This window comes from Bradysia coprophila, chromosome III (genome assembly GCF_014529535.1).
Source record: "Bradysia coprophila strain Holo2 chromosome III, BU_Bcop_v1, whole genome shotgun sequence".
Classification (NCBI taxonomy): Eukaryota; Metazoa; Arthropoda; class Insecta; order Diptera; family Sciaridae; genus Bradysia; species Bradysia coprophila.
The window spans coordinates 602,922-624,828 of record NC_050736.1 but is presented as its reverse complement, the minus strand read 5'-3'; the positions used below and the strand labels follow the sequence as shown (position 1 = coordinate 624,828).

Here is a 21,907-nt window from a genome sequence, read left to right as displayed (position 1 = left end):
TCAAATCTTTTAAAATTTTTGGAAGAAATCATTGGAAAAGAATTACCACCCTGCACATGTATACTGTCAATGGAGCCTATTCACGATATGATTGAAAGCGCGATGCCCGCTTTGATTGACTCTGTTAGAAACGAGAAGTGAGTAAAAAAAATTAACCAAAAAAACAAGAAAACGGTTACTTAAACCATCATGCGTGTGTTTTGTTACAGGCCGTATTTGATCCATCGACTGGAATTAATTGATTGGCGCACAATTTTCGGAATACCAACACCGGATGTTCAGATCAATGCGAACGACCCGCATGGTAACAGCAGTGCCACTGGCCCTAAGTCAAGCGTTTAAGTCTTCGTGGTTTCTGGCACCGTCGACAAAATCTGATGATAATGCAAGCCCCAATTCAACATCTGATGAACGGTGCATCGCCGGAACCGTTCGACAGATCATCATCACGTTTCTCAGTTCTCTAGATTAACTCCATCCAGCACGGGAATATCTACATGATTGACTTTTATTGTACTTCTCTATCGAGTGTCTGATAAGTGTTAGACGTTTTACACTTTCAATTACGACGAAATAATCAAAAATTTAAATGAAGTAAACGAAAGCGATTTTCCATATTTAAATGTTACATTTTTTACTCTTACCATCGTCCCTCGTTTGGATACGTATTATGTTCGTGCGTACCATTGATATAATACAGGGTAGATAAGTAATGTCAAAGCAACTTTATGCGGAAAGATCACATGGATGAATAGGTCTGTTCCAAGGCCATACGGATTGTCAAATTTCATCCATAGACAACATAACCTAAACAATTTTTCATGAAAAATGAGCTGCCAAAATTAGCGCGAAGCAGCTGCAATACGTAAATTTTTTTGGAAGCTGTCACTATGTATACTTATAGTCAAAATTTTTGCAAAAAACAAAGGTTATGTCGTTTGTGGATGAAATCGTCGTGGTTCGGGATGTCAAAGTTTACGTTTACAGTTATTTGGAACAAACCTATGTGTAACGTAACTTACGTTTTGAGAAAGCGCGCGAAATAATGTCATACAAATATTTGAAAATAATTGAAACTGCATTTCTCAATTTCCTTTTTCTCTTCGTTTTGTGTTGTGATTCGTATTTTTTGCACTTGTATGTGTGCAATATTTCCGAAACTTCGTTCTTCGTGTCTCATTATCTACAGTATATTATATCGATGGTGCGCACCCAAACAAAAAGCGACTCGAGAAAAGTCTTACGAAAACTTTGTTTAGGTTTAATGAACAGAACAAAATTACGAAAACTCGAAAAGACATAGCGTTCTAATTTATTTAGAAAGACAACCGTTGAAGTGATCGTTTTTGTTTATAAAACAAAAGAAATGTTAAGTCTGAGGATGAGTTCACTTTACCAAAATTCAATCTTTATCCATAATATTTTATAGATACATATGATAATTGTGTGACAGAATGTTTTGTCGGTATTATAAGTATAGAGCCAGTGTTAGATTTATTGAACAATAGCTCGAACATATTTAAGGTGAATGAAATATTTTAGCAAATAAACGAGGGAACAATTAACATAAATTACGCGATTTACTTTAGAAAAATTCAAAGAACTTAAATTGACAGAATGTGAAAGCCGACGACAGAATGTAACATTACGAATCGAATTTTGAAAGCCTAGCCGCGGTTTGTGTACTAAAGTTCACTTAGTATTTTTAGAGAGACGTTATCAAACTATGATAAGATAACTATAAATATAAATAGATCGTTTGCGTGCATTGTAACCGGCAATCTATTTGCAAAGATACAATATATGACCTAGGGTCTTAAGTCAGTCACTGGGAGGCGGAAGTGAAGGTGTTAGCAACACTTTTTTTGGCAATTTTTTTTTCACATTCCGAATTAAACTATTTTCTACGTATCGAAAACCGGTATTGTGTGTCGATCCATAAGTTATGATTAGACGTATATAGTTAGAAGACGGATTGATTTGTTCAGCTGTATGTATATATGTTGTTGACTAAAGAATTTCGTGAAGCTCTCATTTTATATCTTATCTTGCAAGACAACGCGTGCGAGAGTTAAAGGATTATCTCATTAATTTCTTGCAGATGCTATCCAGGAATCTGTCAGTTATACCAACAATAGCAAGTAGAAGTCTCCAGTCTATATCCCAGCCATGCAACGTAATATACAATTTATTGATCCGAATGAAACTGTTTTATGTAGAGCTACGTTTCGTTTACAGTTTACAACACCAGCATTATGCATGAACTCTCTTGCCGCGCGAACGTTAACAACCAAATCGTTAAATAAATCCTTAGATTTGTTTACGAATTCGGATAAGCCGATAACGTTAACCGGAAAGGGACCACTTCAAATAAGTTTAAATGAAGAGAGACCGTTGACAATTATTCTTGCCTGGCTAATGTCGCAACAGAAGCATATCCAGAAATATGCGAAATATTATCTAGACAATGGATTTGATGTTCTCACTGTGAAAACAACTCCATGGCAACTATTATGGCCTGTTGGTGGAAGTCAGGTATGCGCTAAACTAAAACTCAATTGCAAAATAATTTCACATAAGACTTTGATGATGGCTTCAGGTCGTTGCCAATGATCTTCTAACATTTCTGCATCAAAATCCAAATTACTATTTCCATGGTCGTTCATGGATTTTCTGTCGGTGCGTATTTATGGGGTGAAACGATGGTAAAGATGACCGAAGATATGGTAAAATATGGTCCGACAGTACGCCGGATCTGCGGGCAAATTTGGGATTCACCGGTAATTACTAATTCTATTCTGGCCGTATTTTAAATGAATAACAGAACCAATTGCAAATAGGTTGACTATTCTGAAATTCCGATAGGTGTGCCTAAGTCAGTGTTTCCGACGAACACTTTTCTCAGAAATGCTCTAGAGCGGTATATTGTGTAAGAGAATGGGTGATCTGGTTTACTCGTCACGCTTATCCGCTTCATCTATTTTAGTTTTCATATGAAGAACATGAAGACATCGACTAAATGTCATCTAAAGGCAACAGATCAGTTTTATGATACAATTATTCCTGCTCCAGCAATGTTTCTGTTTTCGCTCAATGACCCTATGGTGTCGCTTAGAAGTGTTGAAACCTGCACGGAGTCATGGCAGAAAAAGGGTTTGACAGTGAGTCCATGCTTGATTTATTGACCATCGAATGTGGTTTGATTTAAAGTGGAAATAAAATTACGTTCGCAGGTGAACTTACGGGCATGGGACGAACCACCACACGTTGGAATTTTTCAACGACATCCGGAAGAGTATCAAGATGAGGTGAAAAAGTTCATGGAAAGACATGTCTTTAAGAATAATTGCGGAGGAAATAAGTTTAAGGAAGCGATGGCTGTCTGATTTTGTTAAAATCTGGTAAAATTTATACGGCGCTTTCAACGCTAAAAAAACCGAAAATTTAAATTTTGAAGAAACCAATCAAAGTTTTAAAACTTGAATGCAATTGATCCAAAAGCGACTGCATAGCAGTCACATTCAATATTTTTGAAATAAAAATTTTCTAAAATTGAAATACCAAACGTTCATTGACTAACGAATTTATCAAACAGATGGCATTTAAGAACTACTGATGCCAAAGAGAAATGAGATTCTCACCTTGACTACATTTCCTTCTCTTCTTTGCCAGTGATTGCTTGAGCTACGAGATCCAAATCTGTGAATTGAAAGGTCATTTCTTGCAGCAAATTATTTATTCAGCCGGAAATGCCGTTTAGCAAATGTTTCCCCAACCAACAGTGGTAGTACCAAACTAGCTTCCGCATAAATTTTTACCGGACTTGCATCTTTCTTTATTTTACCCCACGAAACAGCTTCATCTGGTCGAGCACCGCTGTCACTTCCATCGAATTCAGAGGCCGTGTTCAAAAATACAGAGAAATCAGCTCCATTCCGCTGCAAACAGAAAAAGTCTCAATTTCATTTCCCGTTACACACTATTGAACATATACTGAACTGACCATCAGATTAGCGTTGCAAATGTGATGTTTGATTAAGCCACCACCAACGATAACCATTCCAGAATTGATGGCCTTCTGAGCCATTGAATTCAATCGTTTCAAATCGGATATGATATCCACCACGAATCCTGGACTTTTGTACGAATGGAAATACATTATGTCGCCGAGGCTGCCATCGGTCAGTGCTGGACAAAATACCGGAATTTCGTTCTTGGCTGCCCAATAATAGATCGATCTTTCATCGTTGATACGTTCGCCCAATCGTTGTATGACTTTCGATGGTGTCCACAAAACATTGTCGGCTTTCTGTTCGCTGAGCATTTCGTCCAAGATCGGGTACACCCATTTCTCAAATTTGCAATAATTTTCGTTGGGCACCAACAAATTACCGATCCGGTTGATTCCCTTCTCACGCAAATCTGCACCAGGCAATTCAAACGATCCGACGTACGTCTCTGCCATACATTTAATAAAATCCTCTTCAACACCGCCAGCGGTGGATACGATACAATCAACCTAAAAAATGTGATTTGTTTATGAATCGTACATTTACTGCTTGCTCCCATGCTTACCAATTTATGTTGAACCAAAAATCGGATAGTTTCTCTCAATCCAGATGACACGATATTGGATGTATAGCCTAGGAATATGGTGCAATTTGTCTTCCTCTTGATGAAATTGTCATCTTCGTACACGTCCTGTTGGTCGGATGTCAACGGAATCTCCCTGGCATCTAGCTAATTGAGTCTCAGTTAAATTTTGAATTCAAATCAACGGCGAAATTCGCTTGCCATTTTATTGATTTCCTGAACCGCTTTACCGAAATTTGTCGCTTGAAATCCGGTTGTCAGATACGAATCCAGTATTTTGTCATAGTTAACGCCAGTGTTGAAATCGTAGCCGGACACCAGAGCACTTCCTTCAATCGCAGCGCAATTACTTTGCATAAACACTACATTTCTAGCATTTTCGTCTGCCATAATGTTCTTTGAGATCGGATTTAAAATGATTCAAAACAATGTTTACGTTAAAGCACACCTGATGGTCTTTGACACATGAATTGAGTGTTTTGTATGGAATGTAGTACCGGTTGCCCGACGTTATGTACTAAATTTAATGAACTGTGTGACCACTGATGCTGTCAAAATTTAAATTCTTTTTCCAATCAAAGTTCAATCGCTTCTTTACAAAATTTCGGGTTATCTCTTAAAAATTCGATATAAACATCCTAATGATGAAGTAAGTGCAACAGAAACTGAAGACTTGCTGTGTCCTGATAATTTCATGAAAATGTGAAAATGTACTAGCGCTCGTTGTGTTGTCTTCAGCACCAGAGGTCTCATGAGAAAGCGTGTGTATGGCTGTCATTGATGTCAGTGCAGAAAATCTGGTAACTCTGATAAATTCGCTAAACAGGCCAGAGAGGAGATCATATATTTTTCCACAAAACTACAGATTTATTACTCGTTTTTCCCTATCCATTTCTCGTTCATTTAAACATTTGCTACTATCATCTTAAAGGTACGCTACATTTTTTTAAAACTAACTAATCGGACATTCTATTAAGAATTGAGTGCAATTCCGTTTACCATCTTCGTACACTTTTTTTTGCTGTTCTATTTACCTATTTTTGTGTGTTCGAAAAGTGAAGAGCACAAAACGGAAATTTTAACAATAAAAAAAAGACGTCGGACATGGTCTTCATATGCACGCTTAAGTAGCTGTTCGTATACCCAAAGGCTGATAAAAGTGGAAACATCTTTTCGATAGGTTGAACAGTTATTTTTGTCACATAAAACCGATGCAAAACGCGTTGTTATTCATGTGCTTACCTTTTTAGATAAAGAAAAGTGAGAAAATGTACAATTAAGATTTGGCACTTTTACTTCACTACAATTGAGTGATTTACTGTATTGTGTTTGATCAGAAGAGGAAATTAACACGTCATTATAATATAAATGGCAAGTGTGTTTTCTGCTTAACCTCTATGCCATAATATCGAACTCGATAGTGAATCATGTTAGATGTAGGAAATTGTTGAAGATGCGTTTAAATAATAGTTAGACGTGGTGTACATACCTATGAACAGTTTACGGTTTTGTTTATGATTTCATGCCTGATAAAAATTCACGCAAATTAACAGTTTTTGTTTAGTAAACAAATCGTAATTAGTGTGCATGTAAATGTAGGTGATGTTGAAATCGTAATTGTAGCTCGGTAATTGGTGGAATGTTATCGAAAATAATCAAGTTCAAGAGGTTTTGGGAGATTGAATAACGTATGGGTTGCGATGTGCTTTTATTATGTTTCGAATTACGACTCTGTTTCACAAAATTCCAATTCACGTACACAACCGAAAAATAGACCGAGACGAATGTTTGTTATTGTAATGTCTTATGCAGCTGGTTAGCTAACCATTAACATGGTTTCGACTATGATTTGACTATCTTTCTGAAACCAATTCTCTGTGTTACGAAAGCTGATGTGACATTCTTTGAATTATAGATTAAAAATGGCACGTGGACATCAAAAACTTCAATCGCAAGCCAAGACTCAAGAAAAAACTGCCAAACTTAAGAAACAACAGGGACACAGTGCTACAGAACAGAAGAAAGCCGCTCAGAAAGCCTTGGTTCATGCCTGCGCCGTGTGCAAGGTACTGCCCTCGATAATGTCTTCTCTACAGCAAACATTTTCCAATTTTTCTTTTCTTTTCTTTCAGGCACAAATGCCCGATCCGAAAACATACAAGCAGCACTTTGAAAACAAGCATCCCAAGAATGACCTACCGGTTGAATTAAAAGACGTGGTTGCCTAACACAGCGTCGGATGCATCGAATTTACAAGTTTAATTAAATTTCTTTCCCTTTTTCTTCATTTGATGAGATATTGATATTCCTGACTGCATTTCACATTGGAAATGATAATTTGGTGCGTTGTGCGTTCGGAATAGGAAATTGCTTTTCTTGAATGTAATAAAAACCATTTGATTTTTTTAATTATTTCAAAGACAAAATAAATGTAATCTTTCAACAGCACTGACTAAATGATGTTTAGATGAGGTTGGCATATTACAGGACTGGGTTGGGTTTTTGTTCTTTCTAACACTTTTATCAATGGGAACGAATCGGATCAAATTCAACGAAATTTTGAAATTGTCTTTTCTGATTGCTTTCGGAGAAACGTAAACAGTTGTTTGGTTGAATACATTGACAGTGATATTCACAACTGTCTCACTTAATCAAAATGTCTGAGAGCAAGTTAGGAAAACCAGGTTCAAACGTGTATAGTGGACAATAGTTTGCTACACCGTCTAGTCATTTAATTGACGATATGGAAATAGTGCGGTAGCCTCGTTACCGGGAAACATTTTCGACGAAAATTTATTTACCGGGAAATGAAATGAAACCTTCGTCGAACAAACCCTCGAAAATAGTATGTATTAGAAAGCCAATTTTACGTTTTTGGTTACCGGGAAATTATGACTCAGCTACCGGAAACACAATCTTATTTCCATGCTAGTCAACGCTCAACTAGTATACTCTAATCATAGAAAATTTTGTGTTGAAACAAATGAAGTAAAAGACTTGGCAATACGTCAAACAAAATAAGAGACAGATTAATTATTCTTCGATAGTGTCACGCTTGCCGATTCTAAAAGTGTAAACGAGTAAATTGAAAGTTGGTAGAGACCCACCCCCTAGACACTTCAACAAAAAATATATGTGGATGGCCTTGTAGAGACCTCGGCACAGAAAAAGCAAGTGTTTGAAAAATCGGTCAGTCGAACCATGGATTTTGCTTGCTATAGGCAACAACAAGTTTTTTTTTAAATTGCATGTAGATTCGCAGCTAAAAAAGTTAGAAAATCAGATTTTTTTAAATTGTGCAGAATGAAACGTAGAACATTTTTGGTTTTACTCTTGTCGTGTCAAAATAAAATGTGGACTTTTACCTTTCATTTGAGCTATCAGTAGGTATTCTGCGTGATATACAGCCGGGGAAATCACTCGACAAAGACAACTCTGCACTCGAACTTTGAAGAGGCGAGGCGGAGCCGAGAGCGGCCGAAAATTTTGTCTCTTCTTCTAGAACCTATTTTTTCGATGCCCCTAACAATCTCCAATCACTCGATTTGCCCAATCCGCTCGGTAAACGTTTCCATAGGACAAATCCCTTATCGACTCAACTATTCAAAAATTTAAATTTTTCGATGAACGGGCACTGTATAATCTTCAACATTAACTAGTGCTCCTAGCCTAGCCACCAGCTAGACTTAGCTTTCTCTATAAAATGTTGAATTTGGTGCTTTTCGGAGAATAAACACTTTGATTTGGGCCCCTTTAAGAGGTTCCGAGCGTACGCTGAAATTGTAGCCTACATTTCTGCGTTTCGAAATTTTTGATCGCTGATATCTTTTTACGAGAGCCCTTTTTGAAAAATGTACGACCACATTTTCGATTAAAAATATGTCAGCTTTGAATAAAAAATAAAATTGTCTGTGAAAGTTTCATGTGCTTTGAGAAAACTGTACCAATACTCCAAATTTGCATCGAAGGTACACTTTTCTCAAAGCACATGGAACTTTCACAGACAATTTTATTTTTTATTCAAAGCTGACATATTTTTACTCGAAAATGTGGTCGTACATTTTTTAAAATGGGCTCTCGTAAAAAGATATCAGCGATCAAAAATTTCGAAACGCAGAAATGTAGGCTACAATTTCAGCGTACGCTCGGAAGCTCTTAACGTTCTTATTTATTTTGCCTATTTCGACTTCTCGATCGATTTGATTTTAATCGCAAACTTAATATGATCGTCACAATATGAATCTTCACTGAAGCTGTAACAGAGAGTCTTTTGTCCTGAAACGAAGTTTTTGGAGATTGAATATTTTTATGAGTTGCGACGTAGTTTTATCATGTTTCAAATTTTGATTCTGTCTTACAATACCAATTAAGGTTCACACAGCAGAAATACAGACCTAGACGAATGTTTGTTATTAATGTCTCATGCAGCTGGTTACCTAACGTAGATTCAATTACGATTTGGCTATATTTCTGAAAGCAAGTCTCTGTGCTGTTGTAATTGCTGATGTTGCATTCTCTGAATTTTAGATTAACAATGGAACGTGGACCTCAAAAAATTCAATCGCAAGATACAAGAAAAAACTGCCAAACTGTAGCACTGTGCATCAGGGCAGAATCTTCCTGTCGAGTGTATGTATCACTTATATTCCTGCATTGACTTTTCGCTATATTATGTACCAGGTCTGAATCGGGGTACGTAAAGGGCTTAACTGTGTTGTCGTTCACTGGCAAATATAATAAACAAAAATCGAAATTTAATTACTTTTTACCTCAAATATATTCATAAACTTGCCATAGCATTGTCCTACTAAACGTAACAATCCCATAAAAATGTTTAAAAAATTTATTGTTTCGTTGTCGATTTTTAAATTACAAAAGGAAAACAAAATCTTTAAAAATATGAATTTTATCAAACGAAAAAAAAAATTGTTATCAAAATGTGTGAAATGATTCTATACAAAGCGATTAGAAAAATTCTGTGATACAAAAGCGATTGAATTTCGTGTGTTTGTTTGTTCGATTTTAGATTTTATTTTTGTAAAAAAGAAAAGAAAATTAAATTAATAAAATTAAAAGTAAAAATTAAATTTCTTAAATTTTATTTTTCAAAAAGAGAATTCAACATATCTTAGAGTAGTATGAAGATACAGTTTTCTTACAACCCATTTATCTTGTACAAATTTGCTTCGATAAAAAAGGAAAGAAATGTAAACTTAAGTCCGAACCATTAAAAAATTCAGCTATCAGCTTACATTACCGGTTGAATGAAAGTATTGAATATACAACGAAGTTTGTCATTTCATGTTGAAATTTAGGCAGCATCTTGTTCGCTTTGAATTAACTTCTCCGAGTCAGTCAGCGCAGTGTCTTCAGCAGTATGTCCATTGGTCGATTTAGCTTCCTACATTTTATAAAATTTCCATTTTCAATCAATATCTTCATTACAACACACTCTCGATACATTTTTGACAACAGACAGAGAGAGCCGTTTAATTGCATTCGGAATGGCGAAGAACTTAAATGCGAAATTGATATTATTCATGCAAGCATAACGAACTAGAAGGAAAGATAAGAAGCCCCAAAATAAAGCGCTGCGCATAATTCTGTTTTGTACCTAAATTTAGAGCACACACAATTTCAAACCTCATCGTCAGATTCCTCAGATTCTTGTCCATCATCGTCGTCCTTGTGTGAAGGAGCCTTATCAGAATGTGACGATTTTTCGTCATCTTCATTTTCACTGTCTCCTTCACTTTTTGCATCGTCCTCATTTTTTTCTGCGTTTTCATTGCTTTCAGTCTCTTTGGATTCAGGTTGTTCGGGTTGGCTGTCATCGTCTTTATTATCATCATCAGCAGGCACATCATCGTCAACGGACTTTTCCACAACCAGTTCATCACTATTGGCAGGCTTTTTCGTTTCCTCATTGTCATCATCGTTTCCCCAAACATCGTCTACGTCGTCTTTGGATTCGTCATTGGGTTCATCTTTAGATTCTTCGGTGGACTCTTGTTTGGATGCATCGTTTGTTTCTTCTACGGCATCTTCAACAGGTTTTTTTGTTTTTGTACCTTCGTCATCTTCATTACCCCAAATATCGTCCACGTCCTTAAATATTTTTTGTCAATAGAAAAGGGAGAAAAGGAATATTTTAAATGTGCTGGTTGAAAGGAATGTGAGTGCAAATCATTCTTTGAAAAATCAAGAAGCGTAAGCGCCGATTTTTTTTTTATAAATTAAAGAGATCAAACCAATTATCTAGCTGAAACCAGGATATTACAACTGTATGGTTATTGGTCAAATGGGAACAGTGCCTCTGAGAAAAAAAAGATTTTCTCCAACGAGTTGCTAGCGATTAAATGTATTGTTTGCTTGAAGGCATTGTAGAAGTTCTGTTGAGGATTCAGATATAAGAAGTACATCGGGCAATTGACTTTTAGATTCGTTAAAGTCTATTCCACATGGAATGATTTCATCATGACGATTGATCCTAACTTGAAATTCGTAACTTAGTTTTATCAAAATTATTCATCTTGGGTTAGTAAACGCATTTTTACAAAATTTACAACGAGGTTAGGCTCATGCTCAATACACAAGGCACTCAAAACTGATTAATCGCACCTCCGTTTCTGTGTTTTCTTTAGGTGTGTCTGTAGCTGTATTCGATTCAGTTTTTTGTTCATCGCCGGTCGGTGTGTTTTCGTCAGTGTTTTGTTCCGAGTCATCATTTCCCACTTTATCAGCTGCATCGTCATCAGTCGATTTGGTTTCATTCTCGGCCTTTTCTGTTGTTTTTTCTGCACTACTTTCGTCCTCATTTGTTTCAGTTTTCTCTTTGATTTCGGTTGATCCTTCGCTGGTAGTCGCATCCTTGGTAGTCGCATCACCATTAGCATCACCTGACTCATCTTTAGTTTCATCATCCTTTGAATCAGCTTCGCCATTAACTTTTTCCCCATTTTCATTCGTTTCACCTTTGTCCTCTTCACTCTTTTCTGTTTTTTCGCCATCTGTTTCGTCTGTCTTTTCTCCAGCGTCGTCTTCTTTCTTTTCTTCGCCATCCTCTTCTTTTTTCTCCTCACCATCCTCCTCCTTTTTCTCCTCGCCATCCTCCTCCTTTTTCTCCTCGCCATCCTCCTCCTTTTTCTCCTCGCCATCGTCTTCTTTGTTCTCTTCGCTATTATCCTCCTTTTTCTCCCCATTTTCGTCTTCGTTCTATCAATGGTTTGTGTCGTTTTTCATTTTTACAATTGTTTGTTAAATTGTCGTGTAAATGTACATGTGTTTGTGTTGTGTGTCATTTTTGATATATGGAATGAGAATATAAACAGTTTCAATAGATTATTTACAACAAAGTGGTTTGGTAAAGTCTGGAAGCAAATACGCCAAATTGGTTAACAGCAGAAAACAAACAACGAACAAAAATTTTCTTCTTTTTAATAAATATATTTTCTATTCCATTAATAATGCTAAATTGATGTAAAATTTCAATTTCATAATATAAAGGGTGTGAAATGTATGGGTTCCTTCTGAATGGATTTTTAATTTTAGAAAAATTCATCAAATTCAATTTTCAGTGCTCTTAATGTTTTTGGCTATATAAAAATCTCTAAAACAAATTTAACTTTTGATTTCAATCGAAATTTTGCATTACAATTCTATCATCCGTCCATGAAGTGACTTGAATGCAAACTAAACGTCTTTGGAACGCTTAGACTGCACACTTTCGTATAAAATGTTAAATATGGACTCCATTTACAAATAATAAATTCGATTAATGTTAAGTAGAAATAAGAATGTTAAGATGCTAGAAAGTTTTCAGCTTAAAAATCAAAAGTCTTTTAGCATGCATCGTATAGAGACTGTTCAATGAACAGTGATCATACATCAGTTCTTATACTAATCCTCCCATAAAAATCTAAGCACTAAAATTCGTCTAAGGCAATAACAATGTTAACTGAAAAATTTAATTCAACAATTATTTTCCCGCTCTGATGGAGATAAATTCACTATGTTAATGCGTTAGGAATACTGGTGGGTATCTTGGAATTACACAATTTAGCTTGACGAATATTCCTTACGACAAAGGACAAGTCATAGTTCAGTGAATGATTTTTGTTTAGAAATTATTGGACTACCTCAGTATTTTTTTCAAAATGTTTGAGATCATTTGATTCGGATATATTCTTGGCTCTTCAATATTTCTTGACTTAAGCTTATTAAAAATCATTTTTTTAAAATTAAGTGGAATGTAAATATCTACATGTAATACCTCTTAGCCTGTTACGAACAACTATCATCTGTTATCGCTAACGAATTCAGCAAAAGTCAGGTAAAAACAAATTGAAGTAAAAGATTTGAATTTGAAATCAATATTTTGTAAAAATACTTGGATCAAATGAAGTAATAGATCCGATGCTGAAACTTCTGATTTTCACAAGCGACAATGTGATAGATTAAGAAGTGATGGAATAAATGTGACCACCGTATTCTGACAAATCAAATCACATCACTCGAAATCGAAAAGATAATTTGCTTTATAATTGATACGAAATTTTCTACTTTTTTTCATAGCCGTTCACTTTTAGATTACATACGTGTATACTACAGTGCGTATATAAGGTGGAATATCATTTTAAAAAAATCGAATGAATCCAATCAATTTAATTCAAAATTACTGTGTGAATGAATGTTTACACATAAAATCGCACACTGAATTTATTGCATCGATCAGGTGGTTGAAAATAATTGTTTCACAATGAAAGGAATGTTATTTATGGTGTGTTAGCATAGCTTTTTATCAGAGTAAGTTAATTAATTGTCAGTAACCGATTTGAATAAATAATTAGACGAGAACATTCATTGTTTTTGAAGGTTTTATTTTTGTAATTAACTTCGATGAAGGAGATGGTTTTAAGAAACGAAGTGCTTTAAAATAAAATTACCAAAACGAATAAAGAATCAAATCCCGGCACAAAAAAAATCTTTGAAAATCAGTCAAAATCGTCAATTTACGAATTGATTTTCGTTTTTCCTTTTTCATCTGCATCGGAAATGTTTGCTCGAAAAACGGCAGAAAACATGTTCTCGTCTAACTAAGGCTTGATTTCCACTTACAAAAAAAAACACTCCTTTTTGCCTCCGTTCAGCTACACCACGCCTCTTTTCTATTGTTCAAAGAGTAAACGGAGGAAGTCAAGACTTAAATCGGTACACAAATATGCAGTTAAAAAGGAAACGGAAGACTGTCACTGCGGAAGGCATTTTTATTAAGGAAAATGATTGACTTAAAATTAAAAGAACAAAAACCGGCTATTTTTCTACAAGAATTTTATAATCAACTCTACGATTTGAATTGTACAAATACTTTGCACCGTTTCACAATGCAACGGTTTGTTATTTAAACAGAAAAATAAAAATCAAGCAAAATTGACAAACAATATTAGGTGTCATAATAATAATAATAATTAGATAAGCTTCAAGCCATTAATAAAGGATTTATCAGTTAAACGAAATTAAAATGTAAAAATACGAAAATGTTTGGAATGTTCATACTTAAGATTCATTTTCATTCATTTTGTTTTTAAAAAAAGGTTAATAAAAGGGGCAAAACCTTCCAAAAATAATAAAATCGACGAAAATTCATCAAAATCAAACCTCTTTGTTCTCAGAATCGTTTTCTTTATTCTCGTCCGCGTCGCCATTCTCCTTCTTCGCAGTACTCAATTCGATCTGGGCAGTTGATACAGATTCAATTTCTTCGGGTGCCATTTTCAAAAACACTTCCAATTTGTCGATTTCATTGGCCAAATCGAATTCATCGTAATCGCCACAGTATTCATCGTCATAAAATAGCTGAAACGATGCCAAACACGAATCGAGGTGAATAAATCATTTTTTACGAATTTTGATTAATGAGATGCAAAAATTGTTTTTTCTTTTCTTTTTACTTGTGGCGGTAAGGCATGACGGGGATTTGGATCGCTGACGGTTCCACCTTTGTGCGTTGATTTTTCTTGCATCATTTCCTTTTCGGTCTCTTTGCCCGGCTCGGTGATATCGATAATGTCATATTTTATGCTTTTGCTGTCGAGTATCATGAGGACACGCTGTTGTCGTTTTTTGACCTAAAAATTCATTAGACGTGTCAGTTTCGTTGCATTTAAAGAGACCATCGAGTAAAATTATATTAGCGCTCCTGAACCGTCCCATTAAAGTTTAAAATCATCCTGATCGTAGAGATGACGAATATGACACGTACTGGACTGATTTTTTTTTAATGGATACCACGATACGTATCTTTATTTTGCGAATTTGTCGCTCGGGCAAGACTATATGATTCAAATTGATTTTAATTAAATTCGTCGACACTGATAAAGCTTAACAACCGGTGAATCATTAAAAATTGTGTGTGAGTCAATACTCCCCCACATAACAAAACAAGGCAATTACCGATCGAAGATAGACGCTTTACGCGATAAGCTTAAAATAATAATGTTTCCGGCAGTATATCGATTAAGCTATCAATTTGAGAAAATTGAATTTTGTTTTTACTTCAATATTGGTCAACTCAAACCAGTGGTTTCAAACCATTATTTGAGTGACAAACGACATCTTAGGCATGTCAAAATGCAGTAACAATTCAGAAACATTTATACATACAAGTGTTGATGAGTCTATCGCTTTTTTAACAAAAGAACTAACAGATCTAATGACATCGCGCTAGGGTTGCATGCAATCAGTCTAATAATTTCTAATTTAAAATATTTCCATAAACTGTCTTCCCTGCAAATATTGTTTCAATTTGTGTAGGAGTTTATACTTGAGTCTTAGTCAAGGATGTGAATTAGAAAACCACAGGTGATTTAACATGAACTGATGTGAAAGAAAGTCTGGCTATGTTTACAATATAAACAAAAAACTACAATAATAATCATCATCGCAGCGATGATGTTCTAAGAATGATCAATGACACCACCACAACGAGAATTGCTAACATGTACATACCGCAGTAATTGTAGTGATGTATGTATCTAAAGTTATATCTGACGATGCGCATCACTCTCTTTATATTGAAATATTTTCGAATCAATTAACGAGAAACGGAAAACAAGATCGAATCGCAGCGATTATTATTTATTCCTTTACGAAACACTTTAGCGAGACGGACTAGGTAGAAGTAAAATGGAATGTTAAAGGGATGTTATTACTCGTCTTTCGGGTATAGTTGCGTGGAATTGTCATTCAGGTGGACTCTTTCGAGGACCTTAAGAAACCATCTCTTGCAATCGACATAAAGCAAATCAAATTAATAATCAGCTTTGTTGTCAAAGAATTCTTAAAATATGTTTTGTTTATGAGCCGATTTCCTATTAATAAATCGCAGAAAGGGAGACGGATTTTCAATAGTTCACTGCGAATAAAATTAAATTTCGACTAAGGAAGAGAAATCACTGCGACAATAACAAAAACAACCTTCTAATAAATGAAAACACTTGTTTTTGACCATATTTGGTAGTTTCTAATAAGAAAAAAAAGGTTGCAATCATCGGTTCGGTGAACGATGCGGAAATGTCAAGGAGAAATTTTTTTATCTTATCGGAATAATGGTAAAAACAAGTGTTTAAAGGGATCAATTACACCCAAATACCGTCACTAAAACGATTCACTAAAATGAATACCGATAAATTAGAGTTTTCGTGAAAAATCATACGGCTTTTGCTATTATGCAAACTGTTTCAATAAAATAATGTAAAATTGCTGGGCAGTGTTCGACCAAAAAAAAATCACCTCTTTGTTTCCGGACATTCCGCTTATATATACTTTTACAACCATTTTGACTCGATTTGTATGTTTTACTCTAGCTAAACTATAAAATGCACTTCAGATAACAACTTCTTTTTCAATGAATTTATGCACAAATTTTAGTAAAACGATTTCTGCTGCCTTTATGACACTTTTCCTTAAAGTTCTTTTTTTTATTTTGGATTTGACTTGATAAGTGAGAATAGGTTCACTGTTGTAGCGGTAACGCCTCTTTCAATTTTACAGCGCGTACTTCACTCTTTCGACGTTTACAATGCAAAGTTTTTGGTGATGACGTTCTAGATGTTTCATATCATCTTCACATCAAGTTTCTGAAAGAACAGGTTAAGACACTTACGAAGGCGGGTGAAACACAAATCTTGACAATTCAGACATGTATATTGTTTCAAAAGTCAACTTGAAAACAATTTTTTTTTGTTAAGTTGAAATCGTCATTTAAAATTTTCCAAACCTAATTGGCGCTACAGGAAATTTTTGATCACACCGCCTTCGTGATCAACTCGAAAGCGTCTTAACCTGTTCTTTCAGAACCTTGCTTCACATAATGATTTTTTTTTGCTTATTTCGGGAAACATTATTTTAAAATAAATTAACACTCGAACTTTACATACACTAATCGCAGAATAGATAGTAAGAAATTCATGTGTTTGGTTGTTTTTTTTAAGTTCCAACAGTTCCACACTTCTATCAATATATTGCACACATACACTCTGTGTACATTACGCTAGTTGTCTCACTCTACGTGTGCGTGTATAAGCGGTAAATCCGAGTATAAACCAAATAACACTAACATATGAAACGTTATGAACATGTGGAACTAAGAAAAACAGAGAGTCGCATGAATGTTTCTAAATATTCTGAGCTGGGTGTATTATTTTTGTAACATAAAAACATGGCAACTTCTTCTTTCTACTTTATCTTGACTTATTATTAGAAATTCGGTGGAAAGCAAAAAATGCAAAAATAATAATAATAATTTCGTTTATTTAGCAAACTGCTATTAAAAAAACCCTTTACATCGTAGTTCCCTACTTTACATCAATCTTAATCTTCTTCTTTCACTGTAATACACTTACATTTTCTTTAAAATTTGAGTAGCACGTTTTAGTCTGCTCAATATACATTATCAGTTACGCAACAATCGCAAACAAACCTTAATTTTATTTTTAGATTTTATTTTTGAAATCATCATATAAAGTTTCAGAAACCTAGTTGGCGCCACAGAAAATTGAACTATCAAAAGCGAAAAAGCGTCAACGCATACATATATTGGTGTAAAATTATACGAAATGTGTATCTTATACAAACTGATGTTGGGATCACATTTCGTCGTACAAATTTCCTCTCTAGGTATAATAAGGATTCCTTATTAAGGAAGGGAATAATCGATTTTTTCGCGATTTTTTGTCAAATATCAGCAGAAATACAAAAAATAGGAAACTGGTACATTGGGCATTTCCAAAATATTGCCAAATTGAAAAGATTTTACAAAAAGAAAATCTTTGAAAAAAGCATTTCCCACTCAATTTCACACCCAAATCACATCCACCTTGAACTTAGTCGAGTATGGTTTAACGAAGAAAATCGTCGTTAAAGTCGTTAATCGTAACATGAGTATTGTTTTTGAAAATTAGTTTTGTATCTTAAATACGTTGTAGTTTTCAATAATCATGTTGTTAAACTGATAATTTCAACTCGTATAATCTATATATCTCCCTCTTATATCATCTAGGTTGTTCCAAGTTCGCACGAATTGTCAAATTTCTGTCAAATTTAATACCTAGAGACATAACCTCATCAATATTTATATGAACTGAACACTGATAGTGTTCGTTCGGTCAGTAAAATTTCGTGTTTATAGTTACTTGCCGAAATAAAAATTCTTAAAAAAAAAACTGGACAAATTCTAAGAAATGAACACACACTTTGCTAGATTCGTTCCGATATTGGGAACGAATTTCCTCAATTGAAGATTTTCTTTAAAAACAAAAACTTAAATTTGTAAACCCTCAAAAAAGTATGTGGCCAGAAGCCATTTTTTAAATTGCTGTCAGAGTCATTGTATTGTATGCGCTATACAATTTTTTTAGAAGATTCGCAATCTTTGATAATCTGCATTTGTTCATCATTTGCATCATATTAATTGGTTTCGGGCTAATACAGTTTATAATCTTAAACAAGGATCCATCATGGCCCGTCAAAGTTCGAGACTTGAATCTAAGAAAGTGGTAAGTACCAAGTTATACTGCAGTTTGGTTTTTCGATTAAGCATTATTTGTCCCCTCTTAAAAAAATGAAATTACTGTATGTACAAGTGATTACAACCTAGAGTAATATACTGAATAAAATTTACACAAAATACTGAGAAAAAGCGACCACCCTCAACGCCTTCAATTCTTTCGATTTTTTAGAGCACATCATTACAGTCCGTCCTGGATTGACCGTCATCATAGCGCCAACTATAAAATTGCACAGTGAATTTTGTTATTAAAAATTATCCCGATAGATAAACGGAAAAAATCCGTTGAGTAGAGTCACCCCCAAAAAAACAGCACAACAAGCAATACTATTAATAAAATGGACCAAAACACATCAAATATTCAAACATCGGTAACAAATTCGGGGCAAATTCAAATGTTACCAATGAACCAGACAGTTCAACTGACTAGCAGTTCCGGACAACCGATATTAGTACAATCTATGCCACAACAATTGAACGCAGGGCAACAGGTCGTATCACCATCATTGCAAACAGCAGCCGGTTCGTTGATCATGCATCAGTCTCCACAAACTCAAGCGATGGCACAAATCGTACAATTACCCGATGGGCAAACGTTTCTCTACCAACCAATGGCGATGCAAGATCCACTGGGTACACCCCAACCACAAATTATCAATATCAATGGCAACTTAATACAAATACCAGCTCAAACAACTGGTGCCCAGCTACAAACTACGAACGGTCAACCGCAGATGATGGTTTTGGCGACTCCGTCAACACAACAACAGAACACCACCACAACAACTACAACGAATGATAGTAACGTTGCTCAATCAATCAATACAACGTCGAATACAACGGGCTCGTTCACGCCGGCCAATCAAACCGTCACCGTTGAAGCCGAAGAGGAACCACTGTACGTGAATGCCAAGCAATACAAACGCATATTGAAGAGACGCCAGGCAAGAGCGAAATTAGAAAGTCGTATACCAAAAGAGAGACCAAAGTACCTGCACGAATCACGTCACCGACATGCAATGAATCGAGTTCGCGGTGAGGGTGGTCGCTTTCATTCCGGACAAGGTCCAGATGGTATGCATTCGCAACAGCAACCGATGTCCCATCAACAAACCCATCAGCAAGTGACGATACAACACCAGCCACAACAGTTACAGCACATACAAATGGCACAGCCGATTAAATTGGAGAAGAAAATGTTTTAAATTTTGTGTACATGGGACGAGACTACTTTTTTTTCTGAAATTGTGTCATTGTGTGACGAACGGAATTCCTATGTGGACGAACTAATAATCTGTGGTATCTTGCGAGTAAAGTAATCAAACATTTCGTCTGATGTTGATGGAATGAAGCTGGCGTTTAGGACTTTAATATCAATGTGTACATAATAAAATGCTTAACGAACAGAAATAAGATTGGTAGTGATCAATTGTTATCCTTCATCATATTTAACGGTATTAAAACGGGATAATTGTTGAGTGTTGAATTGATTCTATATTAGTTTGAAACAGATGGTGTTTACACTGTTTCAATATACTGACTACCTCATTCACTTTTACGTGACCAACGAATAATTCTAAAATGTTCGATGTGTGTAGTCTAGTAAACGAAATGTTTTTGTTATTTATCAGTCAGTCAAGATCAATTAATTTACATAAGAATCGAATTGGTCATGAAAAAAACTCCTTCGCTTTGCTTGTCGATCAATATGCCAGCCATATGAATAATTTTGAATGTTTCGGCTGAAAATCCTTTCATTTTCTATCGAGAGAGTTATCAAAAAAAAATTCTTGCGGTGGAAAATCAACTTTGAAGCAGTCCTATTATGTTGAGTATAGGGAACAGCTGACTATTGGGAACATTTAAATTATTGAACTAGAAAACTTTCTACCTTAAAGCTTAGCTCAACGTTCGCAAGGTCAGTGAATAGATTACCATGTTTTTTCGAATATTTATTAATATACCCACGGGACTAGCTAGGTGCTAAGCTCTCAGTCTTTCGCCCATGAGCGATGAAAAATGTGGTTTGAATTTCTTCTGTAAACGTATAGTATAGTAAAGTATATAACGCAACGCTGAATCTACTACTTCAATTGTTTCATCGTTTATACAAAATCTGCTAGTTCAGCGGTCTTAACATATATTTTGCTGAACAAAGTAACTCTAACCGAACCTCATCTCTACTATTGTCGTTGCTTTCGATAACATCCGTTCAAATGCTATAATTTTTAAAGATTTTTGCCCAAACGCCCACTGATAAATCCAATTAGAGGATTAATATCTATTTGACAAGTGAAAGGTATTTGTATCAAACTGAGTAAATTCAATCTCTGATCGAAGCATAATGTGAAAACGTGAACTGATGAATGGAAGAAATTGTTCTGGCTTTTTTTTGCGGTATTAGCTATACGATAAAAATAAACTTCTCATTCAGCAACAACAATATCATGATTTGTACAAATTTCAATTACAAAATTTATTATTAGAAAATAAAAATGAAAAATTTCTAAAACGAAAACTCTTTCTTTAACCAGACTGAACCAAAAAAAATCATTTCCCGCCAATCAACAAAGGATTTTCCATTTTCTAACTTTCCAGAATTCCGAACTGTTAACATTAACGTACGGCGCACTAGTCTCACAAATGCTACGCGACTTTGAAAATTTGGAAGAGGTGAACAAACAACTGGAACGAATCGGTTACAATATGGGCGTTCGTCTGATCGAGGATTTCCTGTCACGCACGAATTCCGGCCGCTGTTTGGATATGCGCGAAACGGCCGACAAAATTCAGCAAGCCTTTAAAATGTACTTGAACGTTCAGCCAACCATATCGAACTGGGCTGCAGCCACCGACGAATTTTCGTTGATTTTCGATGTCAATCCATTGACGGAATTTGTGGAATTGCCGGCGGATGTGTCGAATTTGCGATATTGTGGCATATTGTGCGGATGCATTCGAGGGGCTTTGGAGATGGTACAGTTGGAAGTTCAATGTCAGTTTGTGCAGGTTAGTGTGAAAAGTGAAAGAAAATTTTGGTTCAGCTAATTTTAACCGCATCACTTTACAGGATCAACTGAAAGGTGATGCGTCTACTGAGATTCGAGTCAAATTTATTCGTCGTCTGCAAGATGCAACACCGGCCGGAGAAGATTAGTAAAAATTATGATATTTATTGAGAGTAACACTCACTTCGATGGAATTCCACATAAATTAAAATAAAGTTTTAATTTCCCTAACACAGATCAC

General features: G+C 35.2%; 4 protein-coding genes and 1 long non-coding RNA gene across 11 annotated transcripts; 3 read left to right on the top strand and 2 right to left on the bottom strand.

Moving 5' to 3' along the window:
* Positions 1–1,419: 1,419 nt before the first annotated feature.
* LOC119075100 lies at positions 1,420–3,484 on the top strand. Of its 4 annotated transcripts, XR_005087310.1 has the most exons (8): positions 1,462–1,524; positions 1,590–1,676; positions 2,102–2,176; positions 2,239–2,535; positions 2,600–2,780; positions 2,841–2,929; positions 2,987–3,161; positions 3,234–3,484. It is a non-coding gene; the product is annotated as an uncharacterized LOC119075100 (long non-coding RNA). The 4 variants fall into 4 exon arrangements; XR_005087307.1 differs by lacking the exon at positions 1,590–1,676 and having other exon boundaries at positions 1,420–1,524; XR_005087309.1 differs by lacking the exon at positions 1,462–1,524 and having other exon boundaries at positions 1,539–1,676.
* A 239-nt stretch (positions 3,485–3,723) lies between these two features.
* Positions 3,724–5,075, bottom strand: LOC119075088 (probable deoxyhypusine synthase). The gene is made up of 4 exons (XM_037181482.1): positions 4,795–5,075; positions 4,576–4,740; positions 4,004–4,519; positions 3,724–3,938 (listed from the first exon to the last, which is right to left on the bottom strand). The coding sequence occupies exons 1-4, from the start codon at positions 4,981–4,983 to the stop codon at positions 3,732–3,734; spliced, it is 1,077 nt and encodes a 358-aa protein (XP_037037377.1). The 5' UTR covers positions 4,984–5,075; the 3' UTR covers positions 3,724–3,731.
* A 289-nt stretch (positions 5,076–5,364) lies between these two features.
* LOC119075043 (zinc finger protein 706-like) lies at positions 5,365–7,050 on the top strand. The gene is made up of 3 exons (XM_037181441.1): positions 5,365–5,524; positions 6,509–6,659; positions 6,726–7,050. The coding sequence occupies exons 2-3, from the start codon at positions 6,516–6,518 to the stop codon at positions 6,819–6,821; spliced, it is 240 nt and encodes a 79-aa protein (XP_037037336.1). The 5' UTR covers positions 5,365–5,524; positions 6,509–6,515; the 3' UTR covers positions 6,822–7,050.
* A 2,625-nt stretch (positions 7,051–9,675) lies between these two features.
* Positions 9,676–16,621, bottom strand: LOC119075016 (SH3 domain-binding glutamic acid-rich protein homolog). 3 transcript variants are annotated; one of them, XM_037181427.1, is made up of 6 exons: positions 16,384–16,621; positions 14,544–14,720; positions 14,251–14,448; positions 11,215–11,808; positions 10,237–10,701; positions 9,676–9,994 (listed from the first exon to the last, which is right to left on the bottom strand). In XM_037181427.1, the coding sequence occupies exons 1-6, from the start codon at positions 16,426–16,428 to the stop codon at positions 9,905–9,907; spliced, it is 1,569 nt and encodes a 522-aa protein (XP_037037322.1). In that variant the 5' UTR covers positions 16,429–16,621; the 3' UTR covers positions 9,676–9,904. The 3 variants fall into 3 exon arrangements, with proteins under 3 accessions (XP_037037322.1, XP_037037330.1, XP_037037333.1); XM_037181435.1 differs by lacking the exon at positions 11,215–11,808 and having other exon boundaries at positions 16,384–16,614; XM_037181438.1 differs by lacking the exons at positions 10,237–10,701; positions 11,215–11,808 and having other exon boundaries at positions 16,384–16,603.
* A 1,824-nt stretch (positions 16,622–18,445) lies between these two features.
* On the top strand, positions 18,446–21,897 carry LOC119074973 (trafficking protein particle complex subunit 3-like). Of its 2 annotated transcripts, XM_037181383.1 has the most exons (3): positions 18,453–18,647; positions 21,257–21,667; positions 21,729–21,897. In XM_037181383.1, the coding sequence occupies exons 1-3, from the start codon at positions 18,609–18,611 to the stop codon at positions 21,813–21,815; spliced, it is 537 nt and encodes a 178-aa protein (XP_037037278.1). In that variant the 5' UTR covers positions 18,453–18,608; the 3' UTR covers positions 21,816–21,897. The 2 variants fall into 2 exon arrangements, with proteins under 2 accessions (XP_037037271.1, XP_037037278.1); XM_037181376.1 differs by lacking the exons at positions 21,257–21,667; positions 21,729–21,897 and adding an exon at positions 18,831–20,437 and having other exon boundaries at positions 18,446–18,647.
* The last annotated feature ends 10 nt before the right edge of the window (positions 21,898–21,907 follow it).